Source organism: Chlorocebus sabaeus, chromosome 4, assembly GCF_047675955.1.
Source record: "Chlorocebus sabaeus isolate Y175 chromosome 4, mChlSab1.0.hap1, whole genome shotgun sequence".
Taxonomy (NCBI): domain Eukaryota; kingdom Metazoa; phylum Chordata; class Mammalia; order Primates; family Cercopithecidae; genus Chlorocebus; species Chlorocebus sabaeus.
This window is the reverse complement of record NC_132907.1, coordinates 70,064,323-70,089,563: the sequence shown is the minus strand read 5'-3', so window position 1 is coordinate 70,089,563 and position 25,241 is coordinate 70,064,323. Positions and strand designations below refer to the sequence as shown.

Below are 25,241 nucleotides of genomic sequence, written 5' to 3'. Positions count from 1 at the left end.
ACCACAGCGTATCAAAACTCATTGGAAAAATAATTCTTACCTAAATCATATTAATTTGGTTAGCACTTTCAATACTAATGATAATGACATTGTGTTCTTACCTGTATGTAAGGTAATTGTGTATCAAGATATTTAGTTCAGGGAGAAAGTCTTCCATCCCAGGGAGAAAAAAAAGAAGCTACAGACAAAGTAGTTGTAAAAACTGGTTTATTTTTTTAAAAATAAATACAAAAATATAAATATAAAACATTAGCAGATAGAATTTGATGAAATGAAATTGCACAAATGTCTGTATACCAGGTTGCATATCACACCTACTAACACCACATGTACATTTTTTTTTTTTAATTTAATGTACAGAACAGGATAGACCTTAAAATTTTTCTTCACCTTTTTAAAAGCTTCATTTGCAAGGGCAGGACATGTATCTAACAGAAGCGGCTTGTTTGTGAGGTTGCTTAAGGGAGAACTATCCTGTTCATGTTTCTGAAATTATCTTTTATTTACTAAGATGGACAACACTGTATTTCCATAGCTTTGGCTCTTGGAAGTGATTAAATAAAATGTTGTATATATTCCATGAGACATCCTACAGGAAAGAATTAATGTAATTAATGAACAAATTAAGAAGTAAATGGGGGAAAAAAAAATTGTGCTGACTGGCAGGAAAAACCTCCTGAATATCAAATATTGTGAAGTGGGGACAGCATGGGTATAGTTACTTTCTCTTGTTTGAATAGAACATATGTCCTACGTTAAGAGTCTTTGTCACTTTCCCCGCCACCATACATTTCTGCTAGCTTATTAAACCGAGGGCCCCATTCTCGGAGGTAATCGTAGTTTTGGTCTCCTTCAGTAGTACCTGATTCTAATGAACTCAGAGATTCAGCAATGGAATCATTTCCTTCATAGGCATAGGTTGCAAGTGAGTCGTATGGGGGTGCGGTGGGGTCAAGGTCGTGCTCTTTTAGCCTTTCATTAATGAAATCCCGGACGTCCGTGTTATCTGGAGCTGTAGGAGTCCTCCGAGGAATAAATAACGTTTCTGGAATAATATCTCGCCGGAGCTTTTTTTCCTCAATGGCTGCAGGATTCCTCAGGGTGCCGATATCAAAGGCCTGGGTGTCCTCCTCTCCACCACCCTCATCGTTATAGCTCACAATGTTGTCTCTGATATCTTCTTTTGACAAGATCAGAGGCTCTTTTTTTCGCTGTCTTTTCAGAGCTGCAAACAGTACTACTATAACTTGAAAAAAGACAAGAAGATACATTAGACTTCCGTTCAAAACACTGTAACGAGTGGAAATACTATAAAGGAGTTTAAGTTACCCAGGCTATCTATAACAGGTTAGACTTTCAGATTAATTTTATGCTTCCCACAGTTTGGGGGAGGTGTCAGGGGAGATGCTGAAGGGTTTAGCAAGGGTGGGTGGTGTTTAAGATCAGTGTTTCTAATTTATTTTTAAAGCAACGTAAAATATTCCTTAAATATAGTGACTTACACTTTATTTTTCTAGGAACCATTTAAAAAAGTTCCTCATTGTACAGATAATATTTATCTTTTGCATTAAATAAGGAACATAAGATGCTATATAAAATTTGTGTGTATAAATCTACACAAATTGAATCCAACTTCAAGTAAGACAATTTAAAAGGACAACCTGTGCTTACTTTTTTCAAAGCCTTTACACAATAGCAAAAAGCAACATCCTTCACAAGATATTGAGTACTGACTTCTGTTAAATAGCTTTGCTGATGAACTTACATATTTTTGTTACTTTATTAAAAGAATGCTGTAATTATTGGAAAAAACCCAATTATTTAGAGTTAGATGGATTTAGAAATTTCTAAGGTTTCCATGAAAATATATACCTTGTATGAGACCCCCCCAAAAACATTGTTAGGATACAAGATGGCAAAGAGTAAATTTCTCAAATTACAACACTGGATTAACTGCCCCCCAAAATTATGAATCTTGGCTAGATTCACAATAGAAAAGTGTACTGCTCAAAAAGAACATTTTCCCACTTCAATGAGAGACAATATTCATAATCATAACAGTGGTAATAGCATAAATGATAAGAGAAAGTTAGTATCAAATTCTTCTGACTGCAGTAGGGTTTCTCACCCTTACTCATTATTTCCAAACATTTTGATCCTCAACCTTTAAAAGGATTCGAGGGAAAAAGTGTGAACTCAGACAAGGATGGGAAGACTCTTACTGGATACATATGTATATATATATAATTATCTATCTATCTATCTATCTATCTATCTATCTATCTATCTATATACACATCAGAAGAATTATTGATACAAGTATCTATTTACCTTCTTCGAATGCACATTTAAAGAGTATGTAATTAATTACATTATTATATGAAGGGGTATTAAGTTATGTTTTCTGTTTTAACATCGAACGCACAGACTAGTCTGTCTTCAACCTATGTGAGAAGGCAAACAATAAACTTTTTTAATGTCATGAAAAAGAAAGTTTTAGCCATTGATAAGTGTTCTTGGCCAAGTAATTAAAAAGCAAATAGGCAGAGCTTTTTAAAAAGTGTATTCTTCAAGCTTTTAAGAAAATATGCCATTTTATTTTGCCTAAATTCAAATATTTATGCACATAAAAACGTGTAAAGATTTTAAATCTCAGATTATTTATCATCAACCAAATGACCTTGCTCAGCAAAAGCCTTCTAATGTTGAGAATAATGACAACTGATCACGATTTGCTCCAAGTTCAAGTTCATTTCCCTTTTTCTTGAATGTTTTTTGATTAGGGTAATAGAAATATAAAAATCTGTTTAAACTAACAAAACTAGAGAGAATAAACTGATTTTAATTCAAAAGCAGTTAAAAGCAGTCTGCTCCTGATTATAAAATGAAGTATCATTGTTTGGGGGAAAAGTAAATCAGGTAAAAATCTATTTTAATACGATTTTAGTGAATATGTGAGATAGTGAGGCCTCCATCCAGCCATAATAAAAGTGGAAATACAGATTTTGCGGGATTTCTGCATACACTAATAGCAAGGTACCCTAGCTCAAACACTCAGAAATTATGTGACCTTGGAAATTATTCTGACTATTTTGAATTTTCAGTTTCATTATGCATAAAATGAAACTAACACCACACATGCCAGATATTTTTGTGTCAAGTGAAAAAGGTTGTCATGGCAAAGTGCCAGTGACAGAGTCTGAAACACAGTAAACACATACTAAAAACTTACCACCATTAATATTATTCATCCTAGAGACTTTCATTTTAATTGCATATTTTAATAGAACAAGTTTTCTATATGATTTAAAGTATAAATCCCCCAAATAAATATTTATATTACTCATATTTGCAATTGGGGATTCAACTGTTGTAAAGCACATTTATTAACTTTTCCTCAATGTTTGTTGTATTAATGGTAAGTCAAATTATAAAAATAGAATTATACCAAATTCTCATTCTATGAAATAAAATGAGGCATATATTTTTTGTGGTACAGAGAAAAGTTTTGTTCTGGATTTCATTTCACAGTAACAAATTAAAAAATGTGTATTTTTTAATATACATGTTCTCATTTCTTGAACTACATAAAAATCTAATCTAGAATTGTTCAAATCATCCATTCAATGATTTATCTGTCATAAGTAATTTACTTTTCTGTTATTTAAACACAGAATGAAAGTACATAAGTGCTATGATAAAAGCAGAAAAATGGAAACTTTTATAGAGTCAAGTAGACATAATCAAGTCAAATAAAGAACGTGGAAATATTTTTAATCCATTTCTTGTTGTTGCAGGCCTTAACTTCATACAAAAACGTGCTCTCTTTTTATAATCATAAAAATATTGCTACAATTTATTATTGTCTACATTATTTTAATATTTAAGACAAATGCTAAAGTTTTACTTAACTTTATTTTGTATGTATGAAAAGTTAGCAATTATTGAATACAGGAATGCTGATGGGAAGTGCTTCTATATCAAGTTTTTGAATTGCTATTCTAACAAATATTATCAACTTAACCTTTGTTGTTTTTAGTCTTATTGAGATTGATTAACGTCTACCTTCCAGTTGTGGTTTGAGACCCTACTATTTATCTTCCATCTCTTCCAACTCTTACTTGATTCCTGTATGGAAGATGTTCCAGAAGAACCACTGCCCCAGACTCTGTTACTACACCACTCAGGAGGAAAATAATGGGCCAGCAATAAAATAATTGGGGTCCTGGTCACTGATGTATCTCTTTTCATTTGTTCACTGGACTTAGGTTCTAAAGATCTGTTAATTCCATCAGAACATTCAGCATGGCTAGCAAGAATTTTGTCTCTCAAATTTCCAAGCTCCTACACAAGCCATTCTGCATTCATTCTTCTTGCCTTTTCCTTTGTTTACTGCATTGTGGTGAAAGACAGTTGTTTTTTCTAAATATTTTGATTCGCATTACAATGAATTCTAGCCCCCATGAGGTAAAGTTCCGCTATTACTATGACTACAACAAAAATTCTTTATGTATTCTTATATATTCTGATCAAATAAAATATTTTAATATAAAGAATATCACATAGTTAATTTATGTCTGTCTTAAAATTTGGGATTGGTTTTGGGAAAGGGATTTTAATAGCAACGATTCTTCTTCAAAAACATACTAAAGAGCCTAGAAAATGCTCCCATTGTTTTAAGATTCCTTACCCAGTAGAATGATGATGCAGAGGAGGATGGCGATCAAGGCCCCCGTGCTGAGGCCCGCAGGGAGGAGCAGGGCTTCAGCACTGCAGGATTGCATGTTGCCTTGGCTGTCACAAGCACACACTCGAATGGTCAGTGTGCCTGTGCTGCTCTGAATTGGGTAATCATTGTCTGATATCACCACAGGCAAGAGATAGGTACTGATTTCATGTCTATTGAATCCATTTTTTCTGGTTAAGATTCTGGCAGTATTATCTAAAATAAATTTTAAAATATTACAATTGGTTTGAGATAGTACATTTTTCCCAATGTGATAAACAAGGTTTAACATATAAATAAAAATGTATTTATGTAAAAAATAAAATTGACATACGTTTTCCTAAAAAATAAGTACATTGCAATTAATATATAGATAAGACAAATGATTACTTTGAAAAATATACTGTGAATTGTTTGTTTATTAAGTTTTCACATAATTCCTCAGTACTGTTTTCAAAGTGGTAAATTTTTATAAGTGAATAATTTATGAAGATTACATAGATGATAATAATCGCTTTCTTTTCAAAAAACCTATTTTGCATACCAAGAGAAAAACCATACTAAATGTGTGTTTTTTAAATTTATGTGCAACTGTGCGTGTGTGCTTACACAAATACAGAACACACATCAATCAAATATTCAGGAAGAAAATGGATTAGGTAAATTTCACGCGTTGTTGCATGTTTTAAATCAATAACGAAGTAGAAGAAGAAGATTTTTTAACCTTCAAGAGGCATACATCTCGCCATTGCAACAGTACCTTTGTAACAATGCCTTTGTACTGAATCACCTCACAGGCTACTTCTCATTCTTTTCACTCCTTTATGCATATTTGGCTTTGGTGAATCTGCTGCTGCTAAATCTCACTGAAGTCTGCTTGAGAGTCTTACTGAACCATTCATTTCTCTACCCTATGTCTCCTATATTATTGTTGTAAGAATTATTTCCAGCCTGTCTAATCTTATCAAGACTCAATTATGTCCTTAACATCCATAAAGAGACCTCTTTCACATATTTTAATTATTTTAAAATTGAAAAGAGTACACATTGTCAAATAAGGGTTTACTAAATATGTCATTAAATACTTGAATAAAACAAAATTGTATAACTCAGATCAATAAATTGACATGGTATACATATTGCAATGATTACATTAGGGACATTTCCTGTTAATATCATCATAGGTCATAGCAAACAAGTTCTAAAATTTACCTTCATTATCCTGTACTGTGAAGTTTGGATTGACAGCAGCTAAACTGAAAAAAAATTTCTGTCCACCTAAAGGGTCATCTTTGTCTACTGCACTTATAGTCTGTATTAGCTGCAGAAAAAGAAAAATATATCTCATCAATATATCTCTTATCCATGGGTATGATCTGCACTTTTTTAAGATCTTCATTTTGTCTAAAGTTGTTCAAAATAATTGACTTTTATGTCTTGTGAATGTGTCCTTAAGTGAAACCATCTTTTTATTATCACTTTGATTTTAATAATCTCTCCCTCTCTCATCTCTATCTCTTTTAGATCATACCATTTACTTCAAGATGGCAAACAAAAATATCATATTATTTGGGGTTTTGTTAATTTAGATGTAGCACTTAAAATGAGATTATTTTATATGCATTTACACATTGATCTGGAAGAGTTTTTCTAATGTCAGAAAAATTTAGGAAATTATTGTGACTATGCTTCGCTTCTCCCCAAAAATAAAATGAAAAATGATCGCGGAATGTAGAGATTTTATAGGTAATGTTATATATTACTTTTTAACAGAGTCTTAAACATTATTAGAAACTTTGACAGTCCAAGTGCAATTAACTTACACTTTCAGTAAAATTGTATTTTAAAAATTCAACATATGTATATTATGTGGGAATTATTTTAAAAGGGTAAACTCTGATTGATTTTACGGTAAGAGAAAACATAAGAAGTTATATGGTAGCAAAGTAGGCAATTTAGCTCCAATACATAATCAGATCATTGCTTTAAACATATTATATGATTAATATACAAATATTAATGTAAGATGTATATGTATATGTAATATGTAAGGTTTCTTTGCATCTATATTCCTTTTGTTCTTTAACTTATATTTATAATACAATTCATATATGTTTTATGTATTTTAATTTTGAAGACAGCCTCAAAAGTTGTTAAATATGTACACTGATGCCTATATAGTCAAATTAATGCTTAACCAAAAGGAATACACTTTCTACTGCATTAACTCAATGTTATGTGGATGTTGGGTTAAAATATTTGCTGCTAAAATATATATATATATATATATATATATATATATTTGTTGCTGATGTTTTGTTGGTTTAACAAGTGATTTCAAGTTAAAAATATTATGTAAAAAATTACAAGAAATAAAGAAATTATTACAACTATCTGTATTAGATTACTTTTCTTTTAAAATGTCTTAGAGCAATGAAAATGTGATGTATTTGTGGTAGTAGCCTGTTTAATTACAACCCTAACCATTTATTTCAATAGGATACAAGAAATATAATTGGACATGAAGATTTATATTTATTGCCTAGAAATAAGCAGCAAGAAAAACATCATTTAAAACTTTGAATTATTTCAAAAGTACATTTTAAAAACATAGCAACATAATTATTTGACTAAATTTTAATTGTAACTTAAAATTAAATATAAGTGAGAATTATAAAAAAGCAAGAATATAAATCTATTAAAATTAATAAAGTCAAAATATTGTTAACTAATACTACTTAAGATGTGTCAATTCCGTGAAAAAACATTTCTTGACTGATTTGTTGTCTGTCAAATATATTCTTAAGGATTTCGTTTTCAAATAATGATTTATAAGAATATATTGAAGAGGAAAAAATGACATAAATGGAATAACATCAAAAAAGACAGTAGACTACTAGAAATCCTTAGTCATTAAGATTAATATCTTAACATTCATATACAGACAAAAAAAGTGACGGAAATGTAAAAATAGGGCTAATGGCCTTTGAAAATGGAAACTCAAACGTCTCAAAATAAATATACATTTCCAACTGTGTATTTTCCCTCAAAATAAACTTACAAAATATAATTTCAATTTATTTTTTATGGATCAAAATAATGCAGTTCAAAAAACAAATGGTGACATCTTTACCTATATCTATCAGAAACTTTAAAAATTAACATTAAAATCTTTAATTAAAATGTGCTATTTTAATCAAATATTATAGCACTATTGATTTAAAGATCAGTAGTTAATTTATACATTTTCACTGAATATTACAAAAGGAGTAAGTCAAACTCGTAGAGATGATACAAACAAAATCATATGTTACAGAATCTATATTACATTACAATATATTTTTATGACCTTAAGATATCGCTATTGCAGATGCAGGCACTTATATCCTTTACAAGATAAAAGGTTTTTTTTTTTTTCTCTTTAAGATATTACTTCTAGTGTTCAACTTCTTCATATCCTGAATTTACCTCTCAATCTTCAACCATATATTAAAAATCACAATGCTTTTGTTTTGGTAAATATGCCACAAAGACTGGTAACAGATATCAGAACTTGGCAACAAGGAGGTAAAATTATTTTCCCTGGCTCTCTCTGTAAGCATCCACTGTCTTTTTTTGTCCTGGAGACAAACTCATTTTGATCCATTTCCAATAAAAGAGTTTTCCACAATTAAGAAACAAACAAACAGAAACTAGTGATTTCCAGTATTTATTTTGAGCATATGAAGAAAAGTACACAGATAAGTCATTTGCATTTTATCTCCTTAGCAACAATATAATTGATTTCTATTTTCACTGGACTATTCTAAAATAATCTTAAATCAACTTGAGGAATGTTTCAGTGATCATATTATTATGGTGTCTGGAACAATGAATGGGTTTTAAGATATTTAATGTCTGGAACAATGAATGGGTTTTAAGATGTTTAAAGTTAGAAAACTGGTTAAGTTTTAATACGTTTTAGCTTTTCTGTGGGAAGCCTTGGAGTTTCTGTTATTAAGAACATTTCCTTTGTGCTGGTAAAATGCACCCTTTTGGCTGGGCCCTGTGGCTCATGCCTGTAATCTCAGCACTTTGGGAGGCCAGGGTGGGCGGATTACAAGGTCAGGAGATTGAGACCATCCTGGCCAACATGGTGAAACTCTGTCTCTACCAAAATACAAAAAAATCAGGCAGGCATGGTGGCATGTGCCTGTAGTACCAGCTACTTGGGAGGCTGAGTCAGGAGAATCGCTTGAACCAAATCCAGGAGGTGGAGGTTGCAGTGAGCCGAGATCATGCCACTCACTACACTCCAGCCTGGCAACAGACAGGATCCTTCTCAAAAAACAAAAACGAAAACAAAAAAAAACAAAAAACACTGTTGCACCCTTTTCAGTTGTTAGGGAAGTAATAAGCATAGAGTTGATTTCTGTTTTCACTGGGCTGTTCTAAAATAATCTTAAATCAACTTAAGGAATGCTTCAGTGATCATATTATTATGTTGTCTGGAACAAGGAATGGGTTTTAAGATATTTAAAGTTAGAAAACTGGTTAAGTTTTAATATATTTTAGCTTTTTCTATGGAAAATATGTAATGGGAATTTTTGGTTTCTTAAAGGCTTAGTTGCCATTTGGTTTGATATCTGTTGTTAGTTGACATGGTTTGATAAGTCACGTAGATACTATCGAAGGGAAATGAAAGCAGCATCTCTCCCTAGAGGGACATCTTGGGAAATCTGTGGTATTACATTCTTTCCATGAAGATTAAAATTATTCAAATGTATTTCATTTACTTAAAATGTATTTTATTGACTCCAGGAGTAGGCATGAGTGAGACAAGATAGAATGAAAAACAAAAAGAGCCAGCCCTCTATCCTCTCTTTTGCTGAGGTCCTCTGACTCTCTCGGAGATGGAAAAGGTGAAGGGTCAAGCTGCCTAGTTCAGGCGCAGGAGGGGACTACTAATATTACATCAGTTAAAAGTTGCAACATTTCCAAGGAGAAATTCTACCCTTAGATCAGAAAATAGGCAACAGCAGGGAATGGTCATTAGTTTTATTTGTCACCTCATTTTGTCCACAACCAAATGAATGGATTATTTTCCATGTCGGTGTCACTCTTAAGTGCTACTCTTAAGGAGCAGTTAATTCAGAGGAGTGTTGGGTGGACTGAGATACACCATAAGAAACTAAAGCACACCTTGAAACCCTGACATTCTTCTGCTTTCCTAGGAGAAGGGGAGTCCGAGCTAACAAATTAGTTTTAAAAAGGCTCTGAACAAGAATTTTATCAAATTACCACTTTGATTTTGCCTGCTAGGATGTCATAACCTAGAATTTCATTCCTTAATATATCACAGTTTAGTTTAACCAAGGCATTTTTCAGCCTGTGAGACCAAAGTGACATCTAACAAACTGGTGTTATTAGAATTTGCCTGTATGGGAGGCTATTGCACAGGCAGCCAATTCGACAAAAAAATATTAATCATCCTCTTCCTATCAGGTGGGTCAAGACAGGCTAATTCCCTTTTTATTGAAATCATCTTTTATTTGATTATTTTCCTTCAATATGCCAGCTGTTTTTCAAATGTCCAAAAGGTATGGAGATGTTGTGAGCCAGTTATAGTTAAAAAGAAAATCGGCAGAAGGAAAATAAACAAACATCCTTTCCATTTTGTATATTTTGAATACATTTGTAAATCAGTATTTATAATGACTTGAATGCTCTGAAAAGATATCTTTTGAAAATCAAATAGAATAACCATAGAGGGAGCAATGCATGCAGCAGTAGCAAAGTGGCTAATTTATCTCTTAGAGAAAAGACTTCAGCTCATATCATGCTGAGCCTGCCAAGCAGAGGATGATTTGGAATGGTATTTTCGGGGCGTGCACTGTTTCATTAAGTAGTAAGTGGGAAGCAGCTAAGTCATTTAAATATTCCAAATTAAACATTTCCATAACATTTTCAAGTTAAAAAAAAAATGAATCAAATTGCAGCAATTTTACCATATTCAGACAACAGACAGGCTATTGAATTCTTGTTAGCATCTTCAAAAGGAAGAATTTGAATTATTCCACAATATAATTTGCATAAAAATGTAACAATGACATTGATGTTTATAAAGAGCATCAAATAATGTCAAAACATAATACAATTTCATGATGGTTCCTTTTTTTAATAAAACACATTTGATTCCCAATTATTATTTACACCACGCAGCTTCCTTCTGTGAAGATAGCACTCAAACCAATTAAGAGCATTCTCTTTCAGCCATATACACTGGAGCTTTTCAATCAACAAAACGAGTCCACTGAGGAAAAGACTTACAGAATTATAAACAAAGCTGACACAGAAAAAATGTTTTAAAGTACGAAAACCAAGTCATGAAGCACTTCATACGTTGCTGTAATGATGAGATGCAATGTGTAAGTCTAAGGAACAAATTCTGCTGCCCTGATGCAAAAGCATATCTGCACACATCAGAATAGTGATTAAATATTCTGCTGCTCCCGTACATTTGTCTCTCATCTGTCTAGCAGGTATCAGTATTTACTTAATGACACAGCAGGGGGTCTTAGGGGTTTGCTTGTCTTTGTTTTTGAAAGTTTTGAAAGTAGTTATTCCTTCTTATATTGCGACTTTTGTGGCAACGATAAAATTTTATGTATGCATTAGAACTTTACAAAGGAAATATGAAACCTGGTATATGGCTTTTAAAAACACTTTCACCTTTAAAAACATCAGTTACGGTTTTTAAAAAAAGTGATCGGAACTGTATACGAATGTCTCCATCTCTGTGTATTCTTTCCTCTCAGGATTTTGAAAAAGAAATACTTCGCACACAGTTAAAATCTTTCCATAGTTTTAATCCTGTAGGTGCTTACCTGCCCTGGTCTGGCATTTTCACATACAAAAGTGTCATAGAACACAGCAAACTGTGGGGCGTTGTCATTAACATCCAAAATTCTCACAAAAACAGCGACGCGTGTTGTCTCTTTGGGATTGTCTAGAAAAGGGGAAGAAAAATATTGTTTAGGAAGACAAATTTTTGCATCAAAGTTAATTTATATAGGCATCTTGTGGATATGAAGTGCTCACATACAAATAAGCATTGCAATCATTCTACTAACATAATGAGCAAATGCAATAAAGAAAATTACTGCAGAGCCTAATTAAGTAGTCATGGATTCAGTTATCATTGGGCACAAGGGTACTATTATTATTTTGGAAATCATGTTAAAAGTACAAGCCAGTATAATTGAGTTCACACTATATTTGTGTCCTTATTGTCCAAATATATAAAATAAGAACACTTATTTATTAAATCCTTGTTATACTTCATTGTACCATTTAATTTTTACCTATATTTTTTTGGATGAAGAAATAGTTTTAAACAAATTGGTAATTTATCCAAGGTCATTTGCTCGTAAGTGGTAACTGTCATAAAACCTACGTTTGTGACTAGTTTTATCACCAAAGTGTATTTCAACACTGCTCTCAAATTTCTGTTTGAAAATTTTATTATATGGGTACTTACTTTACAAACTACTTGAAAAATTTATAATGAAATATGAAGATTCAAATATTTTATTAATATAGTTATTGTTGGTACCATCTCAACAATCTAGCTCAATTTTGCATTACAATCTATTGTCACATATTAGCTCAGTAGTAAGACATAGCATACTAATCATACCTTTTGCAACAAATGCTGAAATCAACAGCATCAAAGTTCTCACATAAAAAGATGCATTTCTGGCTGGTCACAATAGCTCACGACTGTAATCCCAGCATTTTGGGAGGCTGAGACAGGTGCATCACTTGAGGTCAGGAGTTCGAGACCAGCCTGGCCAACATGGTGAAACCCTATTTCTATAAAAAAAAAAAAAATACAAAAAATAGCCACGTGTTTTGACAAGAGCCTGTAATCTAAGCTACTTGGGAGGCTGAGGCAGGAGAATCACTTGAGCCCAGGAGCCAGAAGTTGCAGTGAGCCAAGATCGTGCCACTGCATTCCAGCAAGGGCAACAGAATGAGACTCCATCTCAAAAAAAAAAAAAAAAAGATGCATTTTCAAACTTGTTTTGATATGTAAATTAATAAAAATATAAATGCCTCTTTATTTAGCTTAGCTTTGAGTAATGGTTATAATTGCATTTTTTTCTATTATAGATTTTTCTAGTCACTATGCTAGCTGAGAATGTGTTTACATTTTAAATTCAGTTTATATTCATCAGTTTTTATTATGTCAATATCTCAGTCTTTGGATACCGTTAAACTTCTGTGTAAATTTTGGAAAAGTGAAGCTGAAGAGCAAAATAATGCACTAAAGACTATCATGAGCAGAAAACAAAACAAAACAGTAGCAGAATAGCTAGGGGACAGCGGCAACCTTATTAAATGGTCTCAACCAACATCGGCTGTGGATATCATTTAGCCCTGTAAAATTGATTTGACGTCTTAAGGTAATCTAAATAATTTTCAGATAAAAAGGTAAAATATACTGTCACATACAAACAGGAAGTATATTACTACTAAAAATAATTTATATCCCCTTGTTCTGCCCATATAATTGAATGTTACTCCAATATTAAAATCAACCCTTTAAAAAATGATATATAAGAAGACACTACTTAGCAGGGATGTATTTACAAGGTGGAGAGAGAATAAAGAAAGGCAGACAGAATTGAAGTGTATTTACCCCTCTTTGCAGAGAAAATTTAAAACGCATCCTTTATTCACTATTTCTTTAAGTCTTACTGCAGTCTACTGAACTCACATGTATTCAGTTGTCAGGTTCTAACTTCATATTTGCTAATATGTTGTTGCATATTACCCACTTGTTAGTGTACCAGGAGGTTTAGAGTTCAGAACGTGGAGTCTAACATAGCTGCTGCTTTGATTCACAAGTTCACCACTCATTTGTTACATTACTTTGGCCAATTTACTTCACGTATTCAATGTCTTGGTTTACTCAGTATAAATCAAAGTAGAACCTCTAATCTCATAGAGTTACTTGTAAAATTAGGAGTTAATGCGGCCGGGTGCGGGGGCTCACGCCTGTAATCCCAGCACTTTGGGAGGCCGAGGCGGGCGGATCACGAGGTCAGGAGATCGAGACCATCTGGGCTAACACGGTGAAACCCCGTCTCTAATAAAAATACAAAAAATTAGCTGGGCGAGGTGGCAGGTCCCTGTAGTCCCAGCTACTCGGGAGGCTGAGGCAGGAGAATGGCGTGAACCTGGGAGGCGGAGCTTGCAGTGAGCAGAGATGGTGCCACTGCACTCCAGCCTGGGCAACAGAGCGAGACTCCGTCTCAAAGAAAAAAAAAATAGGAGTTAGTGCATGAAAGTTTCCTATCAAAGTATCAGTTTAATGATCAGGACTCAATATGCATTGACTATAATCATTACCATCATCTTTATTATCATTATTATATCTTCTTCACTTTCTTATGTTACTTAAAAACTTATACTTTCTCCACATAAAGTATCTACCTAATAAAAACACATCAGTTAGCCTTCCTACCATCCATGTGAGTCTAAAGAGGTGCGCATTTCGGAAGAAGTGGAGAGAGGGGGGGAAAAAAAAAGGAGAAAAATGCTATCTCATTATTTTCCGCTTCCTCTACACCAGACCATTTGCTAATACCCAGAGTCATGGTGTTCTCTACAAATGGACCTTTTGCTATCTACTTGTTGCTATGGAGAAAAGTGGGAAGGTATGCTTCTTCCATATTTTCTGGAATGTACTCTTTAACCTAATTATATAGTGAGTAGCAAAATATTTCCTTTCAATATAAAGTCTTGACATAAAAAGAACCCTTGTTGCTAACAATTCTCTTTCTAATGATGCCACAGGAGCCAGGAGAGACAAAAGTTTCATATCTAAAAAATTGCGTCGTCAGCCACTTCCCTAACACAATATAGAGATTCTCCAGGATCTTGACAAATAACTCAAGGCTCTTAAAATCAAAATCGAAATCCACAGGGATGAATGTGCTTTGTAAAGCATCGAGCCTGGAGCCACCTATTCAAAAAACTGCGCTTACACTAATCTTTTTTTGCTGGCAGACGTTGTCGCTTATGTATAAATAAAAGTATAAAGTGTTCCAAGGAAGAATCAAACTGAATAGCAGTTGGCATATATTTACTACCTGAGTTTCTCTCAAAGTTCTTCAGGGAAACACTACTGTAGCAAGAATGGATCAGCAATAAAGGATCTTAAAATGTATGTCCTACGGTGAAGCCATGACTATGCATCCACGGGCCTTTTCATGCCTCCAGATGGAGAAAGTTTAAATAATTATCTAGAAATCACAGGCATTTGAAAAATGTAACTGTTTTACCTGCTTTGGGTAAGAATTTCTATGAATAAGAACTATGGTGTAGATAATGGAGTTCTTTAGTCATAAACTTAGTTCTATTGTTCTCAGAATGTATTGCAATGATTATAGTCAAATTTTCACATGTAGTGAGAGGAGTTCTTTGGTTTCTCTAACAAATATGCCCTAAAATCCCAAGTTTATTATTAAGTCATTGATTGTGACCTTAATTTTAGATGTTTTATTCTCCACATGACATTTTAAAATATTTTTGAAGAAGAAAAAGAGGAGTTATTCCATGATATGATGCACTACATAATTACCTGGAGTGGTACCTGCCATACGATGTGATATATTTGTATGGAATGTAGACTTAAATGATTAGAAGTCAAGCCAAAAACATATTGTAAGAAGTACATTTGAACACCATTCTGTCCTGCTCAGGGTGTGATGTATGACACACTGACTGTAAAGCCAGTGTTTAAAATCTAGTAGAAAAAAATCCTTACACTTTGTTTCGCTCTCATCCTCATTGCATTTAATGCCCAGAACAGAATAATGGGATCCTGATTGTTTGTGGTTTGGCAGGTAGGCATTTTTGGCAGTTGTTCTACAGATTGATTTTATTTGAGGACAAAAAAAAAAGATTCAGTCCTTTAAAAAATGAAGTAATTGGCTTAGCTTTTTACAGCATTGTAATTACTTCAACTAGCTTTAGAAGTTAAATCTCACAAAATATCTGAAAGGGAAAATGCAGTTCCTTGTTCACTAGGCTTGAATAAGGATATTGAATCAAGCAGAGAGCACAATCATGATTCTGACATGACCAGATTGTATCATGTTAGGTACATCTAACTATGGGGATGTGGATACAGATACAGAAATAAAAACTTTCTTTAAAATAAAAACTTAGAAGTATTTAGTTAGCCTTAAAATCAAAAGCTAAATTCACAGGGTATTTAGCTTTTATATGTCATATATAGCAATTATATGGAGAGAACAAGGGGATATAAACAGATATTTATATCTCACAATGGAAAAAAAATGGACCATTTGAGATTAATCTGTATTTCAGGGGTAGATGTAAGCAAGACACTAAATCTATTGCTTTGTCCTGAAGCTTTGAGTTCATTGCTGATGATCTGTCTAGCCTAATTCAATTGCTCTGGGATACTTGGTGATTCGGCCTCATCCAATGCTTTGCCTTCCAAAGCCTGTAGCAGTTACTTCAAATAAATAACTTGAAGTTGATACGTGTTTGTGGGTTCAGCTTAGTATTACAGATCTAAAATTTATGGGCTTAATTTTTAAAAACAATTCCTTCCTTAATTAATGCTTATTTTAAAAACAGTTCAAGAGTTGCTCTACACCACATACATCACAACATGGGAATTAGAAAATCTGAACAGGTTTGCATGTACGTGTGCCGGTAGGGCTGGCTTCATGGGCATGTGATCCAAGCGGTTCCACAGGGCCTTACCCTTAGAAGAGACTCACACTTGTTTTAATGCTCCATCTTACATTTCTTAATTTACTTTTAATAAGCACCTGACATTTTCATTTTACAATGGGCCCCATGAATTGTCCTAGTATGGGCAAGAACTTTCACTATTAGAGGCAAATGTGGCTTGAATCTGTCAGGTTTCAGTGAATACAATTTTGTAAATTAGCTGTGGAATTAAGTAATGAATCTAGAAATGACATGGTTTCAAATCTCAGTTGTGCTAACTCTGACATTATAACTTTGGACCAGTTACTAAAGTTCCCAGAGCCTTAGTACCTTCTCTGTTAAAGGAGGTTAATAAAAATATTAAGAGAAAATCTTTTTTTTTTTTTTTTTTAGAATGACACCTGACATATATGATTAATGTGAACTCTGATTAACAATATATACCTGGGATTCCTCATCTGTAAAAGAGAAGTTGTAATATCTACCTACATGTTTGTTGATAAGATTAAATTGCATCATATGTACCCAGCATTTAGCATAGATCCTAATTATTAGTGTGAGAGTGACAAATTTAATACTTTTAATTTTTCCACAAATCATAATATCTTTAGTCTATAATTCAAGCTCATTTTTATTAGTTAATATTAAATATACATTTACATATATGGAAAGGTGGCAAAATATGCCATTTTGACATACAGATTATTTTGAGTTAAAGGTACTTAAAAAAAAAAAAGAAAAACAGCAGATGCAAAAAGGGTGTTCTGCTCCTCCCCTTTTCTTCCTGAAAGCAGGAGATAAAATCCCCATATACAAGATGTCCTCCCTATACCAGAAGAAAAGTAACATTCTTATCATCAAAAATGGGAAGTGAGGCCAAGAAAATTCCATACAAACAGATTCAGATTTTGTTAACATAATTTTTATCTTTATTTATGCTCTGTATATACATTTAATTACTTTTTCACAATTGTTTCTCTTTATCATCCTAGTATAAAAACATTAGTTTGGTCACTTCATTGGGTCTTTATTTCTTTATAAGAGCTCCTGCGTCACGTAAAATTTATATTAAATGCTTTTCTCCTGTTAATCTGTTTTTCGTTTGTCTGTTTGTTTGGTTGGTTGGTAATTTTCTTTTTTTGAGAGGGAGTCTCGCTCTGTCACCTAGGCTGGAGTGCAGTGGCGCGATCTCCGCTCACCTCAAGCTCTGCCTCCTGGGTTCCCGCCATTCTCCTGCCTCAGTCTCCAGAGTAGCTGGGACTACAGGCACCCGTCACCGCGTCCGGCTACTTTTTTTTTTTTTTTTTTTTTTTTTTTTTGGTATTTTTAGTAGAGACGGGGTTTCACGGTGTTAGCCAGGATGGTCTTGATCTCCTGACCTCGTGATCTGCCCGCCTCAGCCTCCCAAAGTGCTGGGATTACAGGCGTGAGCCACCGTGCCCAGCCCATTAATCTGTTTTATGTCAATGTTATTTTGAGGCTCAGCCAAAAACTCCAAGAAGGCAGAAATAAAATTTTTGCATCTTCTACCAATACGTATAGGTATCCCTCTATGTATCCATGTAGGAAAAAAAAAAAAAGTATAAGTGCTGAGAAAATTACAATTCATCTGTCCAATGAGAATGAATTATTTCTAATATAAAATAAAACCCATAAAATATGTTAAATACTTAAATATATAAACATAAATATCTAGATATATGTTAGATGCATAAAATTCATCTTACTGATTTCAGCAGCAATAACAGTAAGATTATGCCACTGAGATAGTTCTCGGTCAAGAGGTTTTGAAGTATAAAGAGATCCATTTCCTGAATGAATGTTAAAGATTCTGTCAAGGTCAGTATGGCGATCCAAGGAAAATCTGAACATAGAGGGCAAGAAAAAATACATGGTAGCATTATTAATAGTTTGCAGGAAAAAACAGTGAAATGCAAAGACACACATATCACTGATAATTACAGGAAAGAACACAGTGCTGACCCAGGATGTAGACTGTTTGAATGACTTTTCATAGTTGCACACATACATTCTCTACAAGGCATAAATTGGTACTTTGCTCTGCATTCAAATGCTATTCTCCTGAATGCTTGTGTTATTTAAATTATTGTCTATTGCCATATTCATTCAACTGATTTTGATATATTTCGTCACAAAACAGTTGGAATTACAGGCAGTTACATTGCCAACTGATATTATTTGGTTATTGGAAGTTCTACTGAAGAATAATACAAAGATTTATTGCAAAAGATTATTCCCAGAAGCTATGTGTTCTTAGAAAATTGAAGACAATGTTAGTTTCATCAAAGTAATAGACTATCAACTTCTTATGGTGTTTAGTAGCTTCATGGTATGACACTCATGCAGCTTCAATTTCCTAGCTATTTGTATCATTATTATACATATTGCTTTTAATGCAAAATATTTAAAAAATAGAAAAGTTTCGATGGCCGAGCACGGGGGCTCATGCCTATAATCCCAGTACTTTGGGAGGCCCAGGTAGTTGGACCACAAGGTCAGGAGTTCAAGAGCAGCCTGACCAATATGGTAAAATTCCATCTCTAATAAAAATACAAAAATTAGCTGGGTGTGGTGGCACACGCCTGTAGTCCCAGCTACTTGGGAGGCTGAAGCAGGAGAACTGCTTGAACCCAGGAGGCAGAGGTTGCACTGAGCCAAGAATGCACGCCACTGCACTCCAGCCTGAGTGACAGAGCGAGACTCCATCAAAAAAAAAAAAAAAAAAAAAAGAAAAGTTTGGGATAAGAGTTTTTAATATATCTGTTATCAAATAACATCTATATGCATTTAAAAAATATCAGCAAACTATCCTGCAATTTGATAGCAAGCATGGTGTGCTGTGTGTCATTTTAAAGCCTAAAACTAGATTTAACATTCTGGTTGATGTAGTTTAAATAAATCTCATTATCTTTATCAAACTACATATCTAACATTCACCTATTAAGAAAATCGTTGTGTCTCTCCACTTGGAATAATTATTTTATTACTGAAAGATCTAACATAAATTTCACTTCTTCATTGTAGCCCCTCATGATGATGTAAAGTAGAAGCTATTTGTCCCCCCCTTCACTGATAAAGCAGCTGTACCACCATCTTTCCATTTACCACGTTGTATTAGGAATTCATTTCATATAACATCTCAAACAGACAATAAAACATGAAAACACCAAGCATCAAAATCTACTAGGCATTCAATAAATATTATTTGATTCTCATTGTGAGTCTTCTTTTCTGATAGACTGAGAACTCCTTAAGAAACATGTTAATATCTGATATGGTGATCCACAAATATTTGTTAAATGAAAGAAAGAATGACCTAATTATCTGGCATTTTGGCAAATAATAAGGTTCCTTATTTCTGTAGAAATATGACAACGTTGAAATATACAAATCAATAAAAGCCTCTGCTGTCATGCATCACTGATTTTGCTAAATCCATTTCATGTGTGTTCTTTCTTAATTATTTCTTGTAGCTCAGAATGAAGAAGTAATGACGAAATTTCAAACATTATGTGACATTATCTTGCAGATACACAGAGATTATAGTTCTTTTACAAATATGATTCAAAGTATATAGTTTGCAATTCTGTATTGGAAAGTTATGTGTGTTAACTTTCATTTTCCTTTCTAAAATAATTTCCAGAACACACATTTTAAGAAAATCCCTTTGAATACTGTATTAACATTCACAAGATATGACACAATTTATAGCATGTCAAGGATGATCCTCCCCACAATGACATATTGCATTAGTAAGGCTATTCTATTTTTTTGAATATATATATTCTAACCAAAGAATGACATCCAAGAATATTCATTAAATTTTCTACAACAAATTAGTATAAAGTCAAAGTGTACAGCAACTTTAATGGCATACCCTCTGTCATTGATAACCAAAGGAGTTATTATTTTTGCTATAATATGTATAATATTATACCTAAGAGGACTATAATATACATATATATAATATAATATACATAACAGGAATATATGTATAATAATATACATAAGAGGATTCTTTCCTCCTAGTCTTTAGACTTGCATCCTCATTAACCATTTTATTTTATTTTAAATATCCACAGGTATATTTTGACATATAACAATTATATGTCTATAGGAGGATTTAAATTCTATTTCATTGTGTGGAGAAATATCTTGATATTACAATTTAAGTATGCCACTTGATATACATTTAACTAACAATATTATATTTTATTTTGTAAAGTCCATTTTAAATCTGAAATACAGAAGACAGCTTGCTAAACCTTAGAATCTCTGCCAAGAAAATGTTTGGTAAGTATTTAATGAAGAAAATTAGGCCTGTGTATTGGTTATATAAAACCTTCAAAGGAAAAAACAAAAACAAAACCAAAAACACAGAAGGAATGCAGCAATTTAGATGTTGGTAAATGAACTGGGAAAGAGGCATTTATGGGAACATCATGTGGCATGTACAGGTTTCTTCTGCCAATATGTAACCTGTGATGCTGTGTGTGAATATAAGAAAACATATTTATGTGAAATTATATAAATAAAAAGTAACATAGATATTCATAAAATACATGATTTCACTTGAAGATATGGCAGACCCTATAGAATTTTTAACTGGTTCAAGTCATGTGGCACATAAAATTAGAAGTTTCCTGAATGCGCTGTGGCATGTGTAGGAGAAAGATAAGTGTGCACTCAGAAAGTGAACGATAACCATCTGAACTCATACTTGACTGGTTCACATAGAAAATGGGCAAGCAAAATTAGCCTGCAGAGATTTAGAAAACAAATGAAATCCAAAATACAGGATGGACTAACGGATTATAGTAAGCGTTCATTTTCATACTGAACAGTGTATGTCAATATACGTATTTCTTTAAAGTAATAGAACAAGTGTCATTAAAACATTGATTTTTTTTTTTCATTTTCAGGAGTTTATGACATTTCATATGTTTTTAAGCTGTCATAAGAAGGAAAACAAGAATCAAAAAAGACTCACCTTTCTAGAATGTTCTCATATATTTTGAAAATTGGCAGAATAAATAAATAAACATAAAACAAAACAGAATCCTCTCAACTTTGATGGCTGTGTATTAGGGGAGTTTCTAACATCATAATATAACCCACATTGCAGCATCATAATTACTTTTTTCTTTTTTCATGGAGACAGGGTATTGCTTCGTCACTGGAGAGCTGTGGTGTGAATGCAGCTCACAGCAGCCTTGACCTCCTGGGCTCAAGTGATCCTCCCACCTTAACCACCTGAGTAGATGGGACTATAAGTGTGCACCACCATGTCCGGCTAATTTTTAAATTTTTTAATAGAGACGGGGTCTCAGTATGTTCCCCAGGCTGGTTTCGAATCCCTGAGCTTAAGCAATCTGACCAATGTGGGTTCCCAAAGTGCTGAGTACAGGTGTGAGCCAGCACATCCAACCTATTTTATAACTGTTAAAACTTCTCTCATTCAACCTTACATTTTATTTAATACCTTTAAAGCACAAATAAAGTGGTTTGGTTGTACTGTAAATGCAGAGTTGACATAGTACCCTGGATCTGTACCAGGGATCAGAACAACGAACACCATAAGGAGACATGCAGGTGTAACAAGCAAGATTTCAATCTAAAGGGCATGATAAAAATAAGAAAACCACGAAGCTTGTGCATGCCACGCCCCGAAAACATTCAGAGGCAATTTACTAGAAATGCCTGTGCTCAACATATTTGTATACAACTTATGGAAGGACTCTTGTATCTTCCATTGCAATAAATGTTTTAAATAGATTTTCATGATCTCTATATGTATCTCCGCTTCTTTTCTTTTTTTCTCATTTTAAACTATATTTTGTTTTCCTATTTATTTATTTATTTATTTTGAGAAAGAGTCACGCCCTGTTGCCTAGGCTGGAGTGCAAGGGCACAATCTCGGCTCATGCAACCTCTGCATCCCAGGTTCAAGTGATCTCCTGCCTCAACCTCCCAAGTAGCCAGGATTCCAGGTGTGTGCCACCACGACCGGCTCATTTTTTATATCTTTAGTAGAGACAGGGTTTCACTATGTCGGCCAGGCTGATCTCGAACTCCTGACTTCGCGATCCACCCACCTCGGCCTCCTAAAGTGCTGGGATTACAGGTGTGGGCCACCGAGCTCAGCTGTTTCCATTTTTAAAAAGCACACTTACCTAATAGGGCTGGAAATAGAATCTGGGTCCCTTGCCATTACAGTACCAATGATTGTGCCAACTTCAATATCTTCATGAACTTCAAACAGATAGGAAGACCTACTAAAAACAGGAGGTTCATCCACATCTTCTATAGAGATTTTCACTATGGTAGTATCTTTAAATGGTCCTAGGTAATAAAAACGGGGATCTACATGGGTGTTTTCTGCTTCGACTTTCAGAGTATAAAGTCTTCGGCTCTCATAGTCAAGTGGCTGTATAAAAAAATAAATCATCAAATTAGAGTGAGGGAAATTGGATGATAGGCTCCCACCAAGGTAAAATATGATTCTTAAGTTGCGGTTGAGTTCTCTTACGTAGTTCATCAATTATAAATAAAAAAGACAAATACAAATAATACAATCTTCATGTTTCATTTAGGATTCGACTTTTACTTATTATGCATTCAATTAGTCATACTTTGGAACATAGGAACTTGAGAGTTTAAACCTTGAAAAAATTGGGATGGGTATTAAAATCTATCTTATAGGTGGTAACATTACAGAAAATGGGCTGATGGATGTTGTATGTGTTTGTGTGTGAATGCGCATGTGCGGAGGTGTTAGCTACTGCTCAATTTTTCTAAGTAAATACATGCAGTTACCTTTTTACATTTATGCCGTGATGTTTCCATTCAATGTAATGGGCTTATGATATTATAAAAGCATTATGAAATCTTGGAGACTAATATAAAACTTTCAAGTTATATCAAATATTCAAGATAAGAAAAACCTTCTGTAATAAGAAATATTTTGATAGTAATTTGGTAAATAGGTTACATGATGAAACAAAATACCCTAAATATTCATATAGTTTAACTGTCAGAAGTATAAAATCAAGTATTTTATATCTCACCTATTCTAAAATGTATGTTTTGTTACCAGATAAAAGACTTTGTTAGTTCGGATTCCCTTAACCTTCTATTTTTGTTTCAAAAAGAAACAGATTCTATTTGTATTACTGCTGCTCTCTGGTCTGAAAAATGACAAGACAGCTGCTTTCCTATTTGATAGTCACTGTTCATTTAATAACAGTTGGTTTTGTACTTTGTACCTTGCAAAAGTATCTCAGGATAGTTTAATTATTAACTAATGCCTATGTAGTTACTCTATGTATGGCATTTCATTAGGACCTAAAGTTTAATGTGCCTTATTTTTTTCTCATAATGATGGCACTGTTGCTACAATAAAAAAACAGGTTACCTTTAGATTGTATCGCTGAGCATACGTTAGAAGAAAACTTACATTTATACAGCAGAAGGGAAAATGTGAACAATTAAATTATGTTACAATCCATGCTGCCTCTTTTATTAGTAACTCTAATTATTGCTTCATCAGCTGGATAGATGGCATCACACTTTTTATACCTCCAACTGGGATGATATATTGCCATTATTAGGTATTAACTACACATTTTAAAATAAAACAATGTGATTATGATGTGCTTTTATTAATGTGGCTTAGAAACATGATTACACATATATTAACTTGCTTTTATATTTTCTAAAATTTCAGGTTTCATGTCTCAATCAACCAAAACACGTGGTCAAAATTTTCAAGGAGCTCTTTGGCTTTATGTCTTTCTTATGTATACACAGTATAAATCATATTTTTGGAACATTAGAGTAGTATTTCCCAATGGATAATTCATGAGTGAAGAGTATATAATGCAATCCCTACTCCTGAAACACACAGATACTTATTTATATGAATGCTTTGCACCTGTTTCACAGTTATGATGCCTTCCTGTGTGTCCTTCTCAGTCACAATGTCAAACATATCAGTACCATCACCATCAATAATTCGGTATTCTACTTCAGCATTTTTCCCAGTGTCAGCATCAGTTGCTTTGACACTTCCAATGGCTGTGCCAACTGGGGAGGATTCAAGAACTCGAAGATGAATAGTGTCTGTAAAGTATAAAGAAAAGGAGAGAGAGAAAGAAAGAGAGAGAGAGAGAGAGAGAGAGAGAGAGAGAGATTTCTCAATAGAATAGCCAAAAGCAAAATGTGTACGAGGCAATATAATAGATCTTAAACTCTAAATCAGATGTTGACAAATGATGAATACATGTAATATGGATAACATTAAAGTTTAGGAACTTTGGGGGCTTTGATCTGTGCATATTATGAATAGTAAGAAACAAGTCCTAACAGTAGGAGAAATTCTGGTTTCAAAATGAGTATGTTCATAAAGAGACACAAGGTCATATCTTTTGCAGGAACATGGATAGAGGTGGAGGTCATTATCCCTAACACATGAATGCAGGAACAGAAAATCAAATACCATATGTTATTACTCATAAGTGGGAGCTAAATGATGAGAACTCACAGACACAAAGAGAGGAACAGCAGACACTGGGGCCTACTTGAGGCTGGAGGGTGGGAGGAGGGAGAGGAACAGAAAATAACTACTGGGTAGTAGGCCTATTACCTGGGCTATGAAATAGATATCTGTACAACAAACCCCGATGAAACAAGTTTACCTACGTAACAAACCTGCACATGTACCCCTGAACCTAAAATA

The 25,241-nt window shown here is 33.5% G+C and overlaps 1 protein-coding gene across 2 annotated transcripts in view; it reads right to left on the bottom strand.

Moving 5' to 3' along the window:
• Window positions 1-246: 246 nt before the first annotated feature.
• Window positions 247-25,241, bottom strand: part of CDH10 (cadherin 10) — a 165,425-nt gene continuing 140,430 nt past the window's right edge. Inside the window, exons 6-12 of one of the 2 annotated variants that reach the window (XM_007961265.3) lie at window positions 24,438-24,625; window positions 22,678-22,931; window positions 18,211-18,347; window positions 11,593-11,714; window positions 5,939-6,047; window positions 4,691-4,942; window positions 247-1,246 (exon numbers count right to left, since the gene is read on the bottom strand). In XM_007961265.3, the coding sequence (XP_007959456.1) occupies window positions 756-1,246; window positions 4,691-4,942; window positions 5,939-6,047; window positions 11,593-11,714; window positions 18,211-18,347; window positions 22,678-22,931; window positions 24,438-24,625 (1,553 nt within the window). In that variant the 3' untranslated portion in view covers window positions 247-755. The remainder of the gene's footprint in view (window positions 1,247-4,690; window positions 4,943-5,938; window positions 6,048-11,592; window positions 11,715-18,210; window positions 18,348-22,677; window positions 22,932-24,437; window positions 24,626-25,241) is intronic. The other variant, XM_073014821.1, reaches the window with a different exon arrangement.